The 20,177-nt window shown below is 41.5% G+C and overlaps 1 protein-coding gene across 1 annotated transcript in view; it reads right to left on the reverse strand.

Moving 5' to 3' along the window:
* The window catches only part of CFTR (CF transmembrane conductance regulator), an 83,970-nt gene that overhangs the window by 7,642 nt on the left and 56,151 nt on the right, over nt 1-20,177 (reverse strand). Inside the window, exons 20-23 of the mRNA XM_062491074.1 lie at nt 19,101-19,328; nt 16,968-17,068; nt 7,677-7,919; nt 4,608-4,763 (exon numbers count right to left, since the gene is read on the reverse strand). Coding sequence (XP_062347058.1) covers nt 4,608-4,763; nt 7,677-7,919; nt 16,968-17,068; nt 19,101-19,328 — 728 coding nt within the window. The remainder of the gene's footprint in view (nt 1-4,607; nt 4,764-7,676; nt 7,920-16,967; nt 17,069-19,100; nt 19,329-20,177) is intronic.

Consider the following 20,177-nt stretch of genomic DNA (forward strand, 5'->3'; position numbering starts at 1 on the left):
GGAGGCTGCTAAGGAGTGAGAATATCCTGGCTGCAAGTAGCTGCTGTTGATGCAACTTGTGTGCAGGTCTCCAGGAAGACCCATGGACCCTTCTTCCCACATGTCCCAGGGCTGGAGAACAAATGTAAAATCAGCTGGAACCAGGCAGCAGCTCCATGCACAGAGAAGTTGTGAGTAACAACAGCATGACCTCCACGTAGCCTCATCTGCTGTGTCTGTGTTATAGCATCAATATCAACATGAAATAAAATCAAGTTACTATATGAATGCTTTACCACTAGGTGCAAAGTTAGAGGTTCTGTTTTCATAAGCCTCCTTTAGGGACTTTACACTGACATAAGAATAAGAGCACAGAAACAATAAAAACCTGAGAGGTTTCTGGGACCAGTTCTGTAACATTCTCCCTTGAAGATGCCAAAACATCTGCCTCCCACAGGGCTTACTGGTAAATGTAAGTGCTGTACTCCTGGCAGCACTGAACCCACGATGTAGAAAACAATCTATATCCTGCCCGAAATGAGCATGAGCATGTGGGGCTGTTAATTAACATCCCCAGTTGCTCTGTGCACAGGTCTGATGCAGTGGATGCTCCCTGCTATGGTGAAGCTGACTCATCCCAATGCCCTGCAGGAACATAGGCTCTGCAGGACCTTCTGTGGGAACACCTTGGGAAGTGGCCCTGCTCAGCAGCTGCACCAGACAGGAGTGTGCTGGCACACAACAAAGCAGCCTTGACCTCCAAAAATAAGCAGGTCTGAATGGTATGAGAAATGGTGCTGGAGAAAGACAGACAGACAGACAGATACAATGAACAGAATGTGATAGCTGCTGAAAACTGGAACTACAAAGATAAAAGTTGCAAAATTTCACTTCTTCAGTAAAATAAAGGAGCAAAACAAGTTTGATTTTTTTTTGTCAGCTGGCAGTCCTACAAACTGTAGAAAACTTGTTTTCCATGTTAAGCTTGATTTTAACTCTATACAAAGTGTTTACACATAGAAAACAGTGTGAGATCCACTAGAATACATGGAATAACGCTCAAGAAAACATGAGAAATCATCCTCTTCCTTGAAGCTAGCAGCACTTCATGGGTCTCAGGTTTCTCATCACTTGTTTTAACTGGAAATCAACTGCAGGTCTCCTCCTTTCAAAGAGAAATTTCTGAAGGCATGCTCTCAATCTGACTCCATTAAATACTTTAGGATGCAATCTGCATGAGGACCCATGCAAGGAAGCCTTAGTGTGTTGAAACCAAATGCAGCTGGAAATCCTCACTCTGGAAATGTGGTGGGCAAATACCTGCAGAAGAATCATCAGAAATGCCTGTCCAGGAAGAAGGGATAATGGGTGCAAAGGTACAGCCTGGTGTCAGTGGAGCAATTGTTTTGTGGGAGAATGACACACAGCCTGTAGGAGCAGTGTTGGGCAGGCTGTGTTTCAGCAGCACAGCCCTGTGAGAAGCTACAGCAAGGAACTTCCTTGTGGGTGCTTCAGGAAACATGTTTTATACAATTTAACCCTTCACACCACTACAAGGCACTGACAGCCAGATTTGAGATACTGAAAGAAACAAGAGGTTTACCTTTGCTTCTGCTCAGTGTGATCCCTGCCCACCCTGCAGGCCATTCCAGCACAGCCTGCACGGAGCAGACAGCAGTGTCTCAGGACTCTGTCCGTGCTAGGTGGTTGTGCATTAGTGAGGTTACCACAGCAGAAAAGCACTTCTTTTCTACTAAATTAGGAAACATAGGGTTAAGAAAGAGAAGGAGACTGGAAAGCTTTCAGGAGGAAGCATGCCTCAGGTAGAGCTCCATTCTTCTTTTGCTGGCGCTCTCCTGGAGACAGTGAATATCCAGGTGCTGCTGGAGGAGAGACTCCCAGGAAAGGAAAGGCAACTTTTTTTTTTTTTTTTTCCATTCTAAAGCTGTAGGTGAATGGCAAAGAACAAAAGGCTCCCTTTGTTCTGCTGGGAAAGGCAGGGTGGCATAATGCAATTTCTCTTTCCTGCTGGGAAAGTGCTGCTGAAAACTTTATTTTGTACTGAATGTGGGAATTTCTGAGGCATAATGTACAATTCTTTGCCAAGGCTTTGGGAGAAGTGCTGCGAGGTGAAGCATGCAAATAGGCTGGCAACTCTCATGACCTTCCAGAGAATGGAGGGCTGGGATTATCTGGCATTGATCCATCTATCAGGGACTTCCAAATGTGAACTAAATGTGTAATTTTAGCAATGAACTAACAATGCACCTCACTAGCAGAAGGGCAAGTTACACTGCTTATGTAATAAATGATTCTTGCATTTTGCTGATGGCTGCAGAATGATGTTTTCTATACCATTAATGACTCTATAGTGAGTGCTCAGCTATAAGAATTATTCCTCATATTTTCACTGGGACAATGAGACTACTTGTTACCAAGGATTCAGATTTCTTCTCAGTCCATGCATTCCCAAGGACAGCTGGAGACTGAAAATGGAAATTCTGGTGGGAACATCCCAAATGGCAAAAGGCTGAGAGCAAAAGGATGACTATGGGAGAGATAAGGAAGCCCCTTCTGATATAAAAATTTATACTTGGCTGTATGGGAAAATATTCCAGTGCAGACATACCTTACTGGTAAAAGCATCCTTCATCCTATACAGCCATGCTTCAGAAGACAGCTGTATAACATACCTGTTCTCCAAACTAAATACAAGCAGCTGCACATTCAATTCACTGCACAGATGCCTTGATCTGAATAGGGGGCATTTTTTCATACTCACAAGCAACAATCACTCTGCAGGACTGAACCAGCTGTAATAAAGAAATAAAATTTTAAAGGAAGAGATAGATAGGAAACTGCTGAAGAGAGGACAGAAGTGGTGACAAGAGGTCAGTTATCAAATGGCAGCTTGCCAAGCAAGCCTCAGCTCCACAGGCAGTGTGTGCCTGGCAGAGCTCAGGTAAGAAATGAATCCAACCCACGGACTCAACACTGCTCTCTTAGGCTTGGTGTGTTGAGGGTGTAACGTGTCAGGGAAGAAAGGGTTTGTTCTGACAAGGTCAAAGTGCTAAAAAATTGCTGCCTCTAGGAAATTTCAGAGCATGAAATGCACAGAGAAAAGAGAGTTGTGCCTGCTTTGCATGCCTACTCTAAAAAAATGGGACTTGGGCTACTATGGAACACATTTGAAAGGGAAGCTATCACAGCACCAAACTGATCATCACATAGGAAAATTGAATTCCGAGTCCTCCTGGGTTTGCAAAATCAAGGCAATTTTTCTTCCAGCATGAACATTCCAGTGTCTTTTAACAGTGACCCAAGCTGTAAAACTTCGAGCATTTTTTATGTTAAACTGTCTGGCTGTCCCAAAGTCTCTCCAACTATTCTAAAGTGCCTCATGTAGTCACTGCAATAACAGCTTTATACTACACATACACTCAACAGCTTTCTAAGACAGTAACCATCTTTCTCAGACAGGAGACTATCAGGGAACAAACCAAATCTTCATAGAAACAAGATGGAAGCAGCTTTACTGTGGGAACAGGATGTGGGGAATAGCACAATTATGGTTTAACAGCTAACAATTAAAAAGGGGTTGCTTGTCCACCCTGGTCAGCCCACTCCTTTGTGGTGTGTCAAGGAGGAGGGCATCCAGGGTAACCGAGGTTCAAATCATATTTTTCAGTCTCTGGGGCTAGTAGCCACCCTCCAGGATGGATAAAGGCAGGACAGGCTGCATGGCCCCTCGCAGCATGGCAGGCTGATCTGCCATCCATCTCCTGCTGCCACCTGATACTATGACTGACTCATTGGTCAGATCACCATCAAGTGTTACTTGAATTAGTCTGCCACAGTCACAGGATTTCCAAAGGAATGAATACTGTTATAGAGGAGATTGTGTATGTTTTGAAACTGAAGAACTATAGGATGTATAACTGTTAAAGAAGAGATGGTCAATATGTGTTACTCACGTATCAGTGTTGTTGGCAAGGATAGACAAAAAAAGTACAAAAGAGTTAAAATTCTGCAGTTCATTCCACCAGTTTTCATTCCTACCCTTACAGTGAGCAATTACCTTTTAGTGTTACTGTATGCAGACAATAATGTTTATTTTTCAGATAATCCACAGCTGTAACTGATACAACACAGTGTCCAGTGGCGGGAGGTTTGACAAGAGACTCAGAAGCCCTCAGTTTACATGTTTGCTAACAGTCTCCCAGGAAAAACACACAGTGTTCAATATACACATGTTAACTATAATATGTGATGTAGAGCTTCAGAGAACAGTAGCTGAGAAGTGACTATATTTTTTCTTCAGATGGCACTATCTTATCCTGAATCAAAATGCAAACTGCCTCAGAAAGGCAGGGATAAACAGGCTAGAAACACTTTTGTTTGAGCTTGCTGTACCTTCCCATTTCTAGAAGAGTGGCAGAGAAACCCAAAAAATACTAAGCTTGCTGTGCATCATTGCATCTTTCCACCCATCTACTTTCCTTTTCACAAAATCTGTGTTTTGCTCGTTTCTCAGCATACAATAACAAACATCTTAAAAGCAACTATGCACATATGGATACAGAACTAATCAAAATGAAGGCACAAAAAATATGCAATAATCTCATTACCTGAGGAATCACTCCAAATGCTTTTCTCCATTGCTGCACACTGACAGTGCTCCAGGAGACTCCATCAATCTGGATATCCCCTTCCGTATCTAGCAGTCTTAAAAACGCAAAAAGTAAAGTGCTTTTTCCTGAACCTGTTCTTCCTAAAAGGCCCACCTGCAATGCAAATCATACAAACATTTAAGACTCTTCACATATTAATCACAGACTAGGGCACAAATCTTAAAGTTCTCAACAGTGAAAAACAGTCCAGATGGATCTCAATGGGATAGCAAATGCCATTCATGTGGGAATGATAAAAGCCTACAGCAAAGGCTAAATCAAACACTGGGCAGACTCTTCTTTGGTTTTTTGTAATTACAAGATGAAAAATGTATTGGCCTACCCTTAGCTGAAGGACAGAAACTTGCTTGTCTATTATCTTGCACTGATAAGCCCAGCCGGTGCTGATTTGTGCCTTTTCCCCTCACTTTGCTATGAAACCCTCATCAGCCAAAACACATCCAGAAACCAAAAACTAAGTAGGGAGTGCTTTTGGATCACCCTAGTAAGCTACTCCGTTTTCATATCATTGAAAATAAAGGGCCTAACTGATTAGTGGGGTAGCTTGAGGAAGAGTCAGTAGTTACAGTAGATATCATGCCACTGGACACCCCTAAGTACCTGAGCAAGTCCTCAGCCTGACCTGTTGGTGCTGATTTTCCTTATCTCTGAGGTGTGAAGAAACAAAATAATTTATGTTTGGGGTTTTTTTTAAGTTGTGTTTCCCTTGTAGGGGAACTGACTTGTTGTAAGAACAAGCAAATATCTTCACTAACCACCAACAAATTCCAAGATGCTGCCTTTTCCAACATCTGGGTTTGCACAGCTAACAATGTCCTGTCTGAGTGAGTGTGGGCAGCTTATAGAGTGACCGTACTGAAGAACTGGGTGAAGGCTTGCAGTGAATGGGGCTACATCTGGCTGGTGTCAGTCATTAGCAGCATTGCTCAGGGCTCACTCCTAGGGACAGTTCTCTTCCACATATTCATCAATGAGCTGCATGCGGGAGTGAAATGCACCATTAGCAAGGCTGCTGATGATACCAAACTGGGAAATGCTGGTAACTCTTTTGAGGACACGAGGCCTTGCAGAGAAATCTAGATAGTTTGGAATACTGGGCAGTAGTTTAATTGCAATTTAACAAGTCCAAATGTCAGATTCTGCAGCTGGGATGGAGCAACGCCAGGCGTAAGTATAAACTGGGAGAGGAGGGGCTGGAAAGCATCCCTGCAGAGAGGGATCTGGGGGTGCTGGCTGACAGCAGGATCAGTGTGAGTCAGCTGTGTGTGCCCAGGCAGCCAAGAGAGAAAACCTCATCCTGGGCTGATCAAACACAGCAGCAGCAGCAGCTGGGCAAAAGGGGAGATTATCCCACTCTATTCAGCCTTGCAGCAGCCTCACTGGGAGGGCTGGGTGCACTTCTGGGCTCCACAGCTTAAGAAGGGTCTGTGGGTGAGGAATGCATCCAGAGGAGGACAACAAACCTGGTGAAAGGGCTGAAAGGAAAATTCTATGATGATTAGACAGGAATTGGGCTTGTCAAGTTTGGAGAGGAGGCTGAGGGGCAACAGATCGCTTATCCCTGGGATCCAGTGAGAGGACACGTGGAAATGGTTTAAAGCTGCATGGGGAAAGTTCAGACTGGACATTAGGAAGCATTTCTTTATTAAGATGTTGGTCAAACACGGGAACAGGCTTCTTAGAGAGGTGATAGATGCCCGAAGTCTGTAAGTCTTTAAGAGGCTCTTGACAATACACTTTAACTTCTGGACAGCCATTAAGGGGTAAGGCAATGAGACTAGATGATCATTCCATTCCATTCCATTCCATTCCATTCCATTCCATTCCATTCCATTCCATTCCATTCCATTCCATTCCATAGCAGAGGAGAACTCCTCTGTTTCCTTCTTGGTGTATTACCTATGCAGTAGAGACAAATTCTCCCCAGTTTAAGGAGCATCTGAGTCCAGGGTTCATCATCAAACCTGAACTGCAGCCCTTGAGAAAAGGATTTTTGTTTTTACTGCTCTACCCCCTCTTTGTACAGTACAAAAGCATCTTTCATTTTCCTACTTCACTGCTTCAAGGGATTTTCCAAGAAGTTAATCCACTAGCCTGCAGCAGCACCTGCATCTCCATGTTCCAGGAATCACAGGTTTCTCTCTTTCAAAGGCACAATGGTTTCAGGATGGTGCTACAGGAAATCAGAACTATGGGCTCAAAATTTTGGTGCCCTCAAACTTAGTAGACGAAGTACTCAGTTCATGTAAACCAAGACAAATCTACCAAACCTGGCAGAGACTGGTGCTATCCAAATTTGGAGTGAATATGTGCCTTGTGTCAAGGCCAGGGAGCCGTCACTGAATCTGTTTTCTCATATACGTGGGACAGTTAAAATCTCCTCTTCTTCCATATGGCTTCAGCTCAGGAATCACAAGCCTTTCTTCCCATTCCACCAAGGATGGGCCTTTAGCATGAACTTGAAGCAGTGTTAAACTTCTGCCTAAATGCTGTCCTGAAAGTAAAGCCCTATCTTAAACACAACCCCAAACACGCATAAAGATTAATCAGAGGTTTGTCAATCCTCTAAAGAACAGAGCTGTTTATGGTCTATGGTATCATAATTTGGGTGGCATAGAGCCCTCGTGGAATGGGTGAGACGACATCTCCACCCTCTGTCTGCTGGAGCCAGCGGTGCATTACCTTTGGCATGGCAGCCAGTATTCTTCTGTGCCCTGCCCCGTTGGGTCAGGCTGTCCCCAGCACCTGCATTCACCAGCAAGCTTCCCTCTCCACAGCAGCAGGATTTCAGGCACAGGAATACAGCTTGGAAAACTGTTGCACATGTATTTTATCCAAAGTCATTTCTGTTCTTCAGTTAGTTTAGAAGATATTTTGATTTGCAACAATTTCATTTAGAAAACCTTACTGGACTCCAAATCCTCTTTGGTCATTGAATAGTTTTATGACAATTCTATACTAAAGCTTAATAGAAGTCAGACAAAACACAACAAAACAGTGTCTTACCCTTTGCCCTGAACTTATTGAAAAGGAAATGTTTTCTAGTATAGCAGCTCCTCCTTCACCATACTTGGCTGTAAGGTCTTTCACAGTCATTTGGCCCCCAGATGGCCAGTTTTTCTCTTCCTTCACATGCCTGTTTGCAATTACAAGAGCATCTGAAAACTGATTATTCTTCTGTGGCATAATGCTCTTTGTCTCTTCTGTTGGCATGTCAATGAATTTAAATATTCGTCCCACAGACCGCATCTGCAAATCAAAGCAAACAGTATTCTAATTGTAATACATGCTTAATTATCAAAACAAATGAAATAACATTGTTCCTATTTCCTAGCCAGAACAGTGAGTCTTTTTTCTGTGTAAGCTACTGTCATGAGTAACCCAAAACTTTACTGTATTCCATACCTATCTCTACCCAAAACTTTTAATATCTCTTTAAGACCCAGTGTGACTGGAGCTGGGATTATGGGGCAGCTGCGAGGTGCCGCTCCCTAGGAAAGGTCGGGGCACCCGAGCCGAGTCCGTCTTGCTCCCGGCAACTTTTCTAAAGGCAGAGGCTCCATTTCTGGCGCGCTTCCAACTGTAGCAACTCGGGAAACCCGCATCTCTCAGTTGGAAGCTGATTAGAAACTGATTTTGCAAAGGCTGTCGGGGATGAGCGGGTCCGGCGGGCCGGGTCCCCCGGCCCCAGCGCTGGCACAGCCCGCGGGCAGCGGCAGGGCAGGGGCAGGGGCAGGGGCAGGGGCAGGGCAGGGCAGGGCAGGGCAGGGGCAGGGGCAGGGGCAGGGCAGGGCAGGGGCAGGGGCAGGGGCAGGGGCAGGGGCAGGGCAGGGCAGGGCAGGGGCAGGGGCAGGGGCAGGGGCAGGGCAGGGCAGAGAAGGGAAGGGGCGGGGCAGGGCGGGGCAGGGGCAGGGCAGGGGCAGGGGCAGGGGCAGGGGCAGGGCAGGGCAGGGCAGGGGCAGGGGCAGGGCAGGGCAGGGCAGAGAAGGGAAGGGGCGGGGCAGGGCGGGGCAGGGCAGGGGCAGGGCAGGGCAGGGGCAGGGGCAGAGAAGGGAAGGGGCAGGGCGGGGCAGGGCAGGGCAGGGGCAGGGCAGAGAAGGGGCAGGGCAGGGCAGGGGCAGAGAAGGGAAGGGGCAGGGCGGGGCAGGGCGGGGCAGGGCAGGGCAGAGAAGGGAAGGGCAGGGGCAGGGCAGGGGCAGAAAAGGGCAGGAGCAGGGCAGAAGTAGGGCAGAGAAAGGCAGCAGAGCAGGAGCAGGGCAGAAGTAGGGCAGAGAAAGGCAGCAGGGCAGGAGCAGGGGCAGGGCAGGGCAGGGCAGGGCAGGGCAGGGCAGGGCAGGGCAGGGCAGGGCAGGGCAGGGCAGGGCAGGGCAGGGCAGGCGGTGTTGCTGAGCCCGCCCGCACGGACAGTTCTCATCAGCCGCTGGAATGGCTCCCACCCTCCCGGGAGATCATTTCCCCCTTTGTCTCCTGGACTGCGTGGTCACCTGGGGGTGCTATCTTGGAGTAAAGATAGCAAAGGTGCCACTTTCCCTTCGTCTCCCTGCTCTCAGCCAGCAGCGGGGCTGCCCTCTTGGGAGTGGGAGGTACTCTGCAATATTGGGGACCTCTCTGTTTCTGTGTGGTTCCTGAGATTTAGCAGTCTTGTATCTGGTGATTAATTACTGGAGGATTTTTCTGCCTGTTGCTGTTTCACTTGTTAGTAAACTGTTGTTTTTTTCAATTAAATGTCCTAATTCTTTCCTTATTGGTGGAAAGATATCAGTCAAAACCAAGGGGAGGTAACTCATTTCAAAGTGTCCACCATTTTAAACCAAGACACCTACACTATGATATAATCTCCAAAGGTAGGATACTTCTCATCTAGAGCTCTAGATTCCATTACAGTTGCAGTACTGACATTGGTCCAACATGATTCCTCTTGCTTCCTTTTTAAATGGACATAGTAACTCGTTCTACCTTAACAATTGTATTTTGAAAAGTGATGACTTATGTCTAGGAAAACAAAGTGTAATTGTAAAAACAACACGGGTCACTTAAACACATTCCTTCAGGAAGGTATGGGGTTGCCCAAAACCTGAAGTTCTTTGAATTATGGCTGATCTCCAAAGATCAGTAGACTGCATGGGATTTGAAAAATGCAAAACAATAGCATTAAGTAAAAAAGGAACAATCATTAAACAGTAACATTTCAACATTCATGAGAAACTATAGTTTAAAAAAATTAGTAGGAAGCTCCATGATAATAAATTTTGTATCTGGAATAATAAAGTCTTGTAGTTCATGAGCTTCAGACAGAAGTTGCTAGTCTGCTGTCTTGGTGCATTTTCAAAGGAACACAGGACTAGAAAGGATCCTCTTAAACTTATTTTTATTAAATGGGTCAAGGGTCAATAAATAATTAATCTCCTTCACTACAACTTTGCTGCTCAGGTGGTCAGAAAGTATATTTTTTACTTTATGCTGTTATAACTTTATTGATTTTAAAGTCTAAAGAGCTCCTTTTACTATCTGCTTTCCCCATTCATTTATGGAGGGACACCTTAGATCCAATCACCCTTTGTTCTCCAGGACTAAAGAAAATCCAGGTTTAAACTGCTTTCTAAATATATGTGCTCCTTCTCCAAACTCCCCATTTCAAATCAAGCTTTCCTGTCTAACCAAAATGTACACAGCATTTTGGATTATGTTTTACCAGGGTATTATACAAATGTATTGCTACTTCCCTTTCTGTATGAGGAATATCTGCATTAACACATCCTAGCATCGTACACTGTTTTCTTCACAGTCACATCTTATAGTCAGCCTTTGACTGAGGAGTGGTTAGCCAAGATTTCCTCCATTTTAGTAATTTCTAACCAAGATCCTCACTTACAACTGAGGTTATTCTTAGCAGTCCCTAAATCCAAGCCTTGCATTTTTGTTACTAGAATCTATTTAATATCTGCCATTTGAGGTCACCTAATACATCTAAACTCCCAGGATCCTTTATGCCAACACTGCCTTTCAGCTCTGTGCCATTGACGGATTTCTTCAACACATTGTTTTATTTTGTTGAGAGCATTTAAAAAAGATTAAAATTAGCTCAGTCAGCAATCTAATCTTTGTTAAGTAGGCTCCCTGCAGGTTAATACTTACAGCTTAATGACATTTCTTTTCTGACCAACTCATTAACTAGTTCACAGTTCTTGTAATAATCCTGATATCCTTCATTTATATAATTCCTGAAACAGAGTCACAGTCAATGCTTTCCTGAAGGCAAATGAGATCTATTACATTACTTTTTTCTGGAAAATAAATCTTCAGACATATTTATGAGGGCAGTGGGATGCAGCCCTAATGTCAGCAAACCTAAGTGACTCCAATCTATAAGCATCACATTTTTAATTAATTCTTAAAAATAAAGACTTCTAAAGACTGCTGCTATCATGCTAACAAACTGATGGTGCTATCAATGACTTCTCATTTCTCCTCAACAAAAAATTGACAGTTGTTATTTTATCACATGCCACCACCACTGCCAGCTTGTTTTATTTATTTGAAGTGGCTGTTATAAGATTTCCAGCTTCTCAGCCAGTTCTTCCTGAATATTTGGATGTGAGGTCTGCTCTACCTGGTATGGATCGCATTGTTCCAGTCTGGTTTCAAATATTTAAGTGAAATGTCCAGCTGCAGAACCAAATCACCTCTAGCTGAAGATTCTGCTGGAATTAGATGGACTGACTCGCAGGTTGTCCCCAGTGTGTGTCCCTCCACAAATTGTACAATTTAAGGAGATCAGGATTTTATCTGGTTTGCGTATAATTCCCTCCTCAGATATTATAAATCCCATTTCTACCTTCTGTTCCACTTTTAAGCCCACAGATTAAACACTGCCTTTTTAGTGAAAATTAAGATCAAGTATTTATCCAGCTTTTGAGCCATTTGCAAGCCCAAACTCTGATTTTCACAGAATCACTGGGTTGGAAGAGGCCTTCAAGATCATCAAGTACAACCCATGCCCTAACACCTCAACTAAACCATGCCACCAAGTTCCACATCCAGTCTTGTTTTAAGCACATCCAGGGATGGTGACTCCACTACCTTTGTCAAGTTTCTCTTTGTCTGCTTCTTGACCTCCAACACGTAGCTTTTTTAGGTTAACATTAAAATCCATTCTGTAGAGGCTGTAATTCCTAATGTACTGTAAGAGAATGTTGTACATGCTGGCAGTCCTAGAGTCTTCAAAATGTCCTATTTTTCTCCTGTTCAGGAAACAAGTTTTAGCTCCTTACTTGAAGAAGACATGACTTCCCTTTACATTCAGGTACCTAACTGCACCAGTCCAACTAATTAATTAATTAGATTCCTTCTTTTACAAAAACTTGTTTTTGTAAATAACATATATTCTCTAATCTGTGTTCTCAGAAATATATTTCTGTTTAATGGTATCGTGGAAAACTCTTTGTATATCTTTGTTTTACTGCTTTTATACTCTTTTTGAAAAGTGCTTCTTTGACGTATTAGGTACAATTCCATTTTTCTGTTCAATCCAAATTGAAATACTGTTAGGTAGATTTTCTGTGTAGAAGCAAACACAAGGAAGTACTGGGATCATAGCTTGTATTTCAGCATCTTGAAACACATTTGTGACAGATGTTCTAAAAAGCATGATAACACACAAGCCTATCAATTCTTATTTCCATCTCAACCCCTGTGCAAGATGAAAAAAAGCATGGTCATCAAGTTCACATATATATATGCCAGCTCTTTTTGGTGATAAAAACAGGAAGACCTCAGGTCAGGCTGATAATTTTCTCCCCGTCTGACTGTCATTAGTAAATCCCACAATAAGCACCATGCCGTTATTTTCATTGGTGTTTGATGGTACCTTTGTTTTCAGAAATCTTAGCTTTGTAGAAATATAGCCAATTTAGAAATGAAGGTCTTTCTTGGCTTCATCAAGAGCTGTGAATGTTTGTACAGGCAGAGGTTCCCCATAACTGCCTAAGAGGTCATCCCACTACACACTAACGTCTGCTGTGAAGCCAGCTGGGTGAAGAGCCTTCCCATACAAAAGAAAATTTCATCCCAGTGTCTTAGCTCCCCCAACAGAATTATCAGTTATGTATGCAGATATTTTAGGGAGTTTAATAATTTTAAAATAAATTCTGAATTCCTTGTTCTATAGCTTGAACTATGATTTAAACCTGGGCAGAATGTAGCATGTCAGGAACATTTTATAAAAATATCCATTCTTCCTTTCACAGAGACAAATGTTCTGTCATTCATAATGACAGGTATAGGATAGGCGACAGCAAGTTTCTTATCCATTATTCCCTTCAGTACTCTGCCAGCTATATTCATTTTCTTTAACTAGTGCTTTTGAATAAAGGAGTATATTTACTATTTTCATTCCTAAGTCTATAGCATAGTACACTATTTTTAGCCTTGCCTAATTGTGTTTTGCTGAGATTTTAATAGCACTGCAAATTCTTTCATTTATTTTCTCATTAATATCACTTAAACTCTTCTTAACTTTAGGGAGAATTCATAACATAATTATATAACTCATATTTCCAGAAGGTGGAAGAAGTAATTCTTTTACAAGTAAGCTAATAGAGTTAATTTAATCAGGTTCTGTGTTATCTTCTACTAAAAAGACAGCAGTCACTCCCTTCAGACCAGGCACACACAGTGTTCAATGGCTGTGTTGCCAGACATCACCTCCTCACAAACACACTGCTTGGAAAGTGCACTGTGCAACTGGGAGATCCTGTGGGATTTTGGTCCATTGGTTCACGTTGTAAAAAATCCCATGCATTAAGTCACTGCTAAAACTGTTCTATAGGCAGAACATATGGCTTCACCAACAATCCACATCATCTGCTGTTACATACTGGGTGCACTTATAGGATGTATACCTCCCTTGTGAACTGCAAAAATGAAATACTTCGTTCATTTAAAACTTTTACTGAACTTTTTCTCTTTTTCCCACTGTTGTGCAGGCAAACAGAAAAGAGAATGTTCTAAAGATTTTTTCTTCATTATGTTCCTTCCAGGAGACCAAAGCCTCACTTTGAGGACTGCCGTTCTGATGAAGATTTTACTGTCAAGAATTTACTCTATTTAAACTTAAACTTTGGAAATTAAAAGTGTTCTCAGTTTTTCTGCCAACAGTAGTAAAAACCAAATTAAGATCATGTCCTAGATTAAAAAAAAAGTCAATTGAACAAGTTAAAGGAGAAATCATATTGGAATATAAAAGCATAAAAAATCATCTGTAAAAGCACCATTATTTTTCACTGTTAAATTTCACAATTTAAAAGCTATACTTTTAAATTTGGCCCGTTTCTCCACCCAGTATTACTTTAATTTTTTAGCATCCCTGACATACAGGGAATGGCACTGTGATGTTTAGCAAGTTGGGTTTTAATATCTCTTTGGGGGATTCTTTTTATATCTCCTTATATAAGCAATCTTGTCATCAGTAAAAGCACAGCATTTTCTCTTTCCCTGATAAAAGGAACTGTCCCTCACTGTTAAAGCACTGCTACTGCAGGATATACATCAGTGAAAGAAGAGGTTAGAAACCATTAAAATAGTCCACTGGAACTAGCTAATGCTTATCTGTGAAAGCAGCACTTACTGAAAAAATTATTTTCTATTTCCTTATGAAGGAAAAAAAAATCAAAACACTGCTATCCTAGAAGGATAAGGAAAGACTGGAAAATTAGCAGAAATTATCAAAGTGAAACAATAAATCTAGCCTTATTCATAGCTTTAAATGAAAAACAGATAGCTGTCAGAGTGACCACATATGTTTGGAAGGGGGTTTGAGGGGCCGGGTGGGGTTGTTTTTAAATAAAGGTAGAACAGACAAAGTATCAGGGCTGTAGAGAATGAAATGCCAAAACCATTAAACCATTATGGGGTATTAAGATACAATAGGGTTTTTTTAGTTAAAGCCAAACCTGTTCAACAAAAATTGCTTCAAAGACCCTATCTGTGTATGTAGAAATAAAAACCAATCTAAGAACTCAGATTTCTTCAATCTGCGTATCACTGTCCTGAAAAGATCAAGGAGGAGATTGTGTGGAATAAAGTCAAATTTGCCACCTTCCCATCTGTTTGGCCAGCTACTCCTTTGGACATTGCTTTCAACTACTTGCAGAAAACTCCAGCTTATATGACAGCCAAAGACTGTTACCTATAAATGTGCTATTCACTCAGGCATTCTTGTCTGCAGCCTTGTAAACACAGATATCATAGCTCTCAAGGAAGGAAGGGCAAGAATGATGTCAACTAGAGCGGTGTGTGCATATCTGTAACTGGAGACATGCGGAGATGTGTCAATTCTAGTCAATCTGGTTCTGTGGGGAGCTTCAAACTATCTCTAGAGAGAAAAATAGAGTATAACTAAATAGACTACTAAGTCAGGCAACCCTTTGCAAAACATCTTTAGCCAAATAATTGTAAAATACTTTCAAGAGGGAAGTGCTAAATGCAGAGACTATAGAGTAGGAATTAATACATTTGTATCACCCAGTGAAGCAGTTTTATTATTTTGGCACCATTAAGCTATTTTTATCTGCTTGTGCACAGCAATAGCTTTTGAATGTCAAGAAAACCATCCTGCCAGCAAAATCGATTAGCTTCTCATCTGGGATGCCTAAAAGTTCATGTTATGAGGGTGGGCAGTTATCCACTGGTAAAAGATGTCCAGAGGATCCACCTATAACTTGATGGGCCTTAGAAGGCTATCAATAATACAGTATAACACAAACCATAACATAACCAGTGCTCCAGCAGTGTCCTTACTCTTAATACAGAATAAAGTACTCAGAAATGTCTAGAGCAACTTGAGACTCCCTTTCCAAGGGAAAGGGAGTTGCTTTCTTATTGCTACTAATAGGTCACATTTTAACATGACTACATTTTAAAAGGCGAAGTTCTTCTTAATTGAAACACTATTGTATCCAGCAACCTCTGAATCCTATAGTAAGACTTCCTGTTGCTCTTGTGAAACACCTTCAGTTTGTATTAAGCTGTGTAATGTGCACACATGGTTTGTATACAGATTTTTATACTTAAAGTTATCATGTTCTGCCTTACAGGGCATGGAGTTTACAAATGGGAGCCAAGTGAATGAACATGGTTGTTGCTGTTGTGGTTTTGGGGGATTGACCTACTAGGGAGCAGCTTTGCAGAGAAGGACCTGGGAGTCTTGGTGGATAACAAATTGACTATGAGCTGGAAGTGTGCCCTTGAGGCCAGGAGGGCCAGTGGTAACCTGGGGTGCACGGGGAAGAATATGGCCAGCAGGTCAGGGGAAGTGATCCTGCCCCTCTACTCGGCCCCAGTGAGGCGACATCTGGAGCGCTGTGTTCAGTTCTGGGCTCATCAGTACAAGAGAGACAAAGAGCTACTGGGGAGGTCCAGCGGGGGGGCACAAAGGTCATTTGGGGTCTGGAGCATCTCTCTGATGAGGAGAGACTGCAGCAGCTGGGGCGGTTTAGTCCGGAGAGCACTGACGGGGTCCCGTTAGTGCACACAGGTACCTCAAAGGCGGGTGGCACTTGGATGGTGCCGGGCTCTTCTCAGCGGTGCCCAGAGACAGAACGAGGAGCAATGGCAATGAACTAAAACACAAAGCGTTTCACCTCAACCTAAGGAAGAACTTTTTCATGTTGAGGATGACAAAACATTGAACAGGCTGCCCAGGGAGGTCATAGAGTCTCTCTGGAGACATTCAAACCCCACCTGTGGGGAGTTCCTGTGTCACCTGCTCTAGGTGACCCTGCCTTAGCAGGGGAGTTGGACTAAATGATCTCCTGAGGTCCCTCCATACCCTGACAATTCCGTGATTTACCAACATGACATTTTTCTTCATTTTTAGTCATGTAACTACTGTTCAGCAGGTCTTGCAGTTACAGCAATGAACCCCTTTCACAAAATGCTTGCCCTTCAAGACAGGCTGTTCATAACAAAGCAAAGAAGGAGCTAGCATAAAATGTTTGGTGGGTAGGAAACACTGCTGAATGGCCATCATCTTCCTTACTATCAGCAGCCACATGTGCAAACAAGAGACTAGATGCTGTAAGTGGTTAATTCCTTGTTCTGAGGTTCTTAATGATTTCTGATCATGGAAAAACTCAGTTTGTGCCATTCCAAAGCCAGTTTACTATAAAAGGTATGAAGGAAACTTTTCAGACACATCTGCATAATATTCAACTCTGAAGATAATTACTGCACAACCATAATCAACAAAACAAGGCAATTTCTCAAAAGAAAGCACAGCACGGTGCATTTTTTGCTTACCAAACTATCAACATCTATGCTTGAGTTAACTGCCCACTGCAAGGTTCCCATGATGTTCATAGCTAAAGTAAGAATAATTCCAGTAGTACCAAGTCCATCACCTGTGGAGAGAAAAACAGGTTCAATTTCTATGCAAATAAAAAGACATTATAAAATAGAAAATTAGCATGTATGTTTTAAAATGCATATTCATACTCTCTCTTCTTTTATTTCATGAAGAAAACATGTATTTGTTAATCCTAAAGAGGGCTAAGAGATAAATTATATTTAAACACCTGGCTTTGGCACTGAATTCACTAAAAAACCTAATCTTGCTTGTCAAAAGAAGAAAATTAAATCTTGGTACTAAAGCTGTAAACAAAATCAGGTCTCTGCAACCTTGATTTGACTTTCCTTTTTCCAACACACATGAATGTGTGAAATTACTCTTATCTAACTAAAATGCCACAGACAGCTAATAACTTAAAAATTCAAAATGGCTTACATTTTCATTTCTTTGACAGAGGACATTCTTCTTAGTGTTTCACAAACATGCAGATGCAAATTTTTTAGATCTAGTTGTTGGCTGTAACAAGCATGGGATTTCCCAGGGATTTTCCTTTATGACTTCATACAATACAATGTAAGCATTTAATCCACCACATTGTTTATTTTAATTGAGAATTTAGGCCAAATGCCTTTCTATGATTTCTCCATTCCTTATATAGTTTTCTTCAATAAACCTCCACCTGTTTTTCTTATAGACATCTTCTTATATAAGTAATTATAAAAGTAAGTAATAAAAGCAAAATATTTCTCATGAAAACTGACAGATTAAGAAAGGGAATTCAGTGTTGCTCAAAGGGCCTATTATTTATAACAGTAAAGTTTATAATGGTGGCAAGATGAAAAATTTTAATATTTTTTTAAAGCGTTTCTAACTCCTTTTCCCAAGTAAAACATCCAGGACAACTAACACAAGAAATTATTTTCCTAAAAGCTCCAAACTACTAAGGACACAAAATGAGAAATGAGGACAGCAGGGAGCATTTTTCCCGTGAATGGTAGGGGAACTAGAAGTCTCCTTAGTAACAGAAGTACTGTAAATGCCTATTTTCATACAGAAGTATTTGTGTGGTGTCTCCTTTTGTAAGGAGAGATAGAGCTCCTTCTATAAGAAATAGAGGATAACATTTCATAAACTATACAATATTTGATAAATTGCAAGCTCTCATACAATTCCTTTTCAACACTGAAGTACGGCTGAAAGAAATTTGAATATTGTTGGATTTTAAAACCTCCTCCATAAAATCATCAAACTCTTGTTGCTCAGTGATCATAGTACTGAAATGGCATACAGATCCTGCATACAAAGTTCAGTGTAAAACTCGGAGAAGTAGAACCATGTCCAAACATAAAAAAAGCATAGTGAATAAAAAACTGTATTGGAAATAATCTCTAGCTGAATTTTTCCACAGAAATGAACTATTAACATTTTTGGGACATCATACTCCTAATTTTTGCTTGTTTGAGGCTGGCTACACCTGGCAAGTCACGGGCACCACTTCAAACACAGGTAAGATACAGTGTGATTCCCATTCATATACTGTGTTTACTAGGAGTGGAGTCATTTTTCAGGAGATTTTGAATAGAATTTGCAAAACTTCACATAGAAAAATGGGTCCATGGGGTGGGAATTAAAGAACTGGATGACAGTTTCTCCTAATGGTGTAGACTTAAAAGATTATTAAAAGTTTCCATGTCTTAGCCATTTGCAAGTGAGAGGAACATTAACTTCTATTTACTAAAAAGCTTTGAGTTATACAGCTGTGATCATCATCCAATCTTCTTGGAACAGTAACGTGGTTTCAAACTCATGAGATACATTTTACAGCAATTACTATAAAGGAAATGAAAGTTTTGTCCCTTCAGTTATTATTTTCAGATTAATCCCTTAAATGAGTCCTTTACAATATTAGACTGCAGGTAATAATGGTGTTATTTCTATTTTAATTAAATTGTGTTCACTATTATGACATATTTAAATCAATGTCAAATTCCACAATAGTTTATTTTGCTCTGAATTTTCTAAAGCTGAGCTGTTGAAAAGAAGCAGCAGACTTCCATTTCAGTTTTTGGGTAAAGTTACCATACCTGTAGTTAGGATAGAGATAAATACCACAGCAACAAAAAAGACAACAAAAATAATTTCTATCCTCATCTGGAACCATCGCAGTGTTGACAGGTAGAGGAACCAGTTTGCAGTGTGCAGGTTCAGAGCTTTGTGAAATAAGGTCTCAAAATACGGCTGCCGCCCAAAAGCTCTCAGTGTCCACAGCCCCTTTAAGCTTGTAACAAGATGGGTGAAAATTGGACTCCGAGCTGTAAAGTGTTTAAATTAGAACAACATGAACATGCATGAACAAATGCCTTCGGTATAATGCAAATACCCCCCACCTCACAGCAGCATTAACTACTGCCAGTGTGGAATTCACAGATGTTGTCCAAACTACATGACTGCTGTAATCCTAACAAAGGATTTACAGCAACAGTCTTTGCAAGAACGGGTTGAAATTGCATCCAGTGTAGTGACAGGAAGGGATCACAATAATTCTTCGTAGTTAGCACATGACTATTTGTCTCATATCTACTTGGGAAAGCTCCTGGCCTTCTGTAGGATGCCACAAAACAAAGACTGCTCCTCCCCAGCCAAAATTAATTCCTGCAATTTTGATAACTCCATTATATGAAGCTTTCTTAGCATAGACAGAATACTTTAATGCTCCAGATTCAACTGCACTGGCATGGTAATTTTAAGCAGATCTTGCATTACATAAAAAAGTGGTGAGCCAGTGCTGGATCCCTGTGAACATCAAAGAAATTTAAATTTAGGTCTGAGGAACTCCAGAATTACACTCATGTAAAAGAGAAGAGGATCACCACTGTTTAAGTTGCAGGACTGATTTGCTTAAGATCTGCCAGTTTGTGCATGGTCTGCAAATTCACACTTCTGAATGAGGTTTTCAGTTTTATTTGGAATATTTTAGTCTCATAAGGGGGGGAGAGGAAGGGAATTTAATCAAATCACTTATTCAGAAATATTAGCTCTTTGCGATCAAGATACATCCATTGAGAATTTTTCATACAAAGAAACAAACTCAAAGGGTACATACCAAGTCTGACCACAATTTTTCAAGTTACATTTACTCTCAAGAAAACTCTATGTCAAGA

This window comes from Cinclus cinclus, chromosome 4, assembly GCF_963662255.1.
Source record: "Cinclus cinclus chromosome 4, bCinCin1.1, whole genome shotgun sequence".
Classification (NCBI taxonomy): domain Eukaryota; kingdom Metazoa; phylum Chordata; class Aves; order Passeriformes; family Cinclidae; genus Cinclus; species Cinclus cinclus.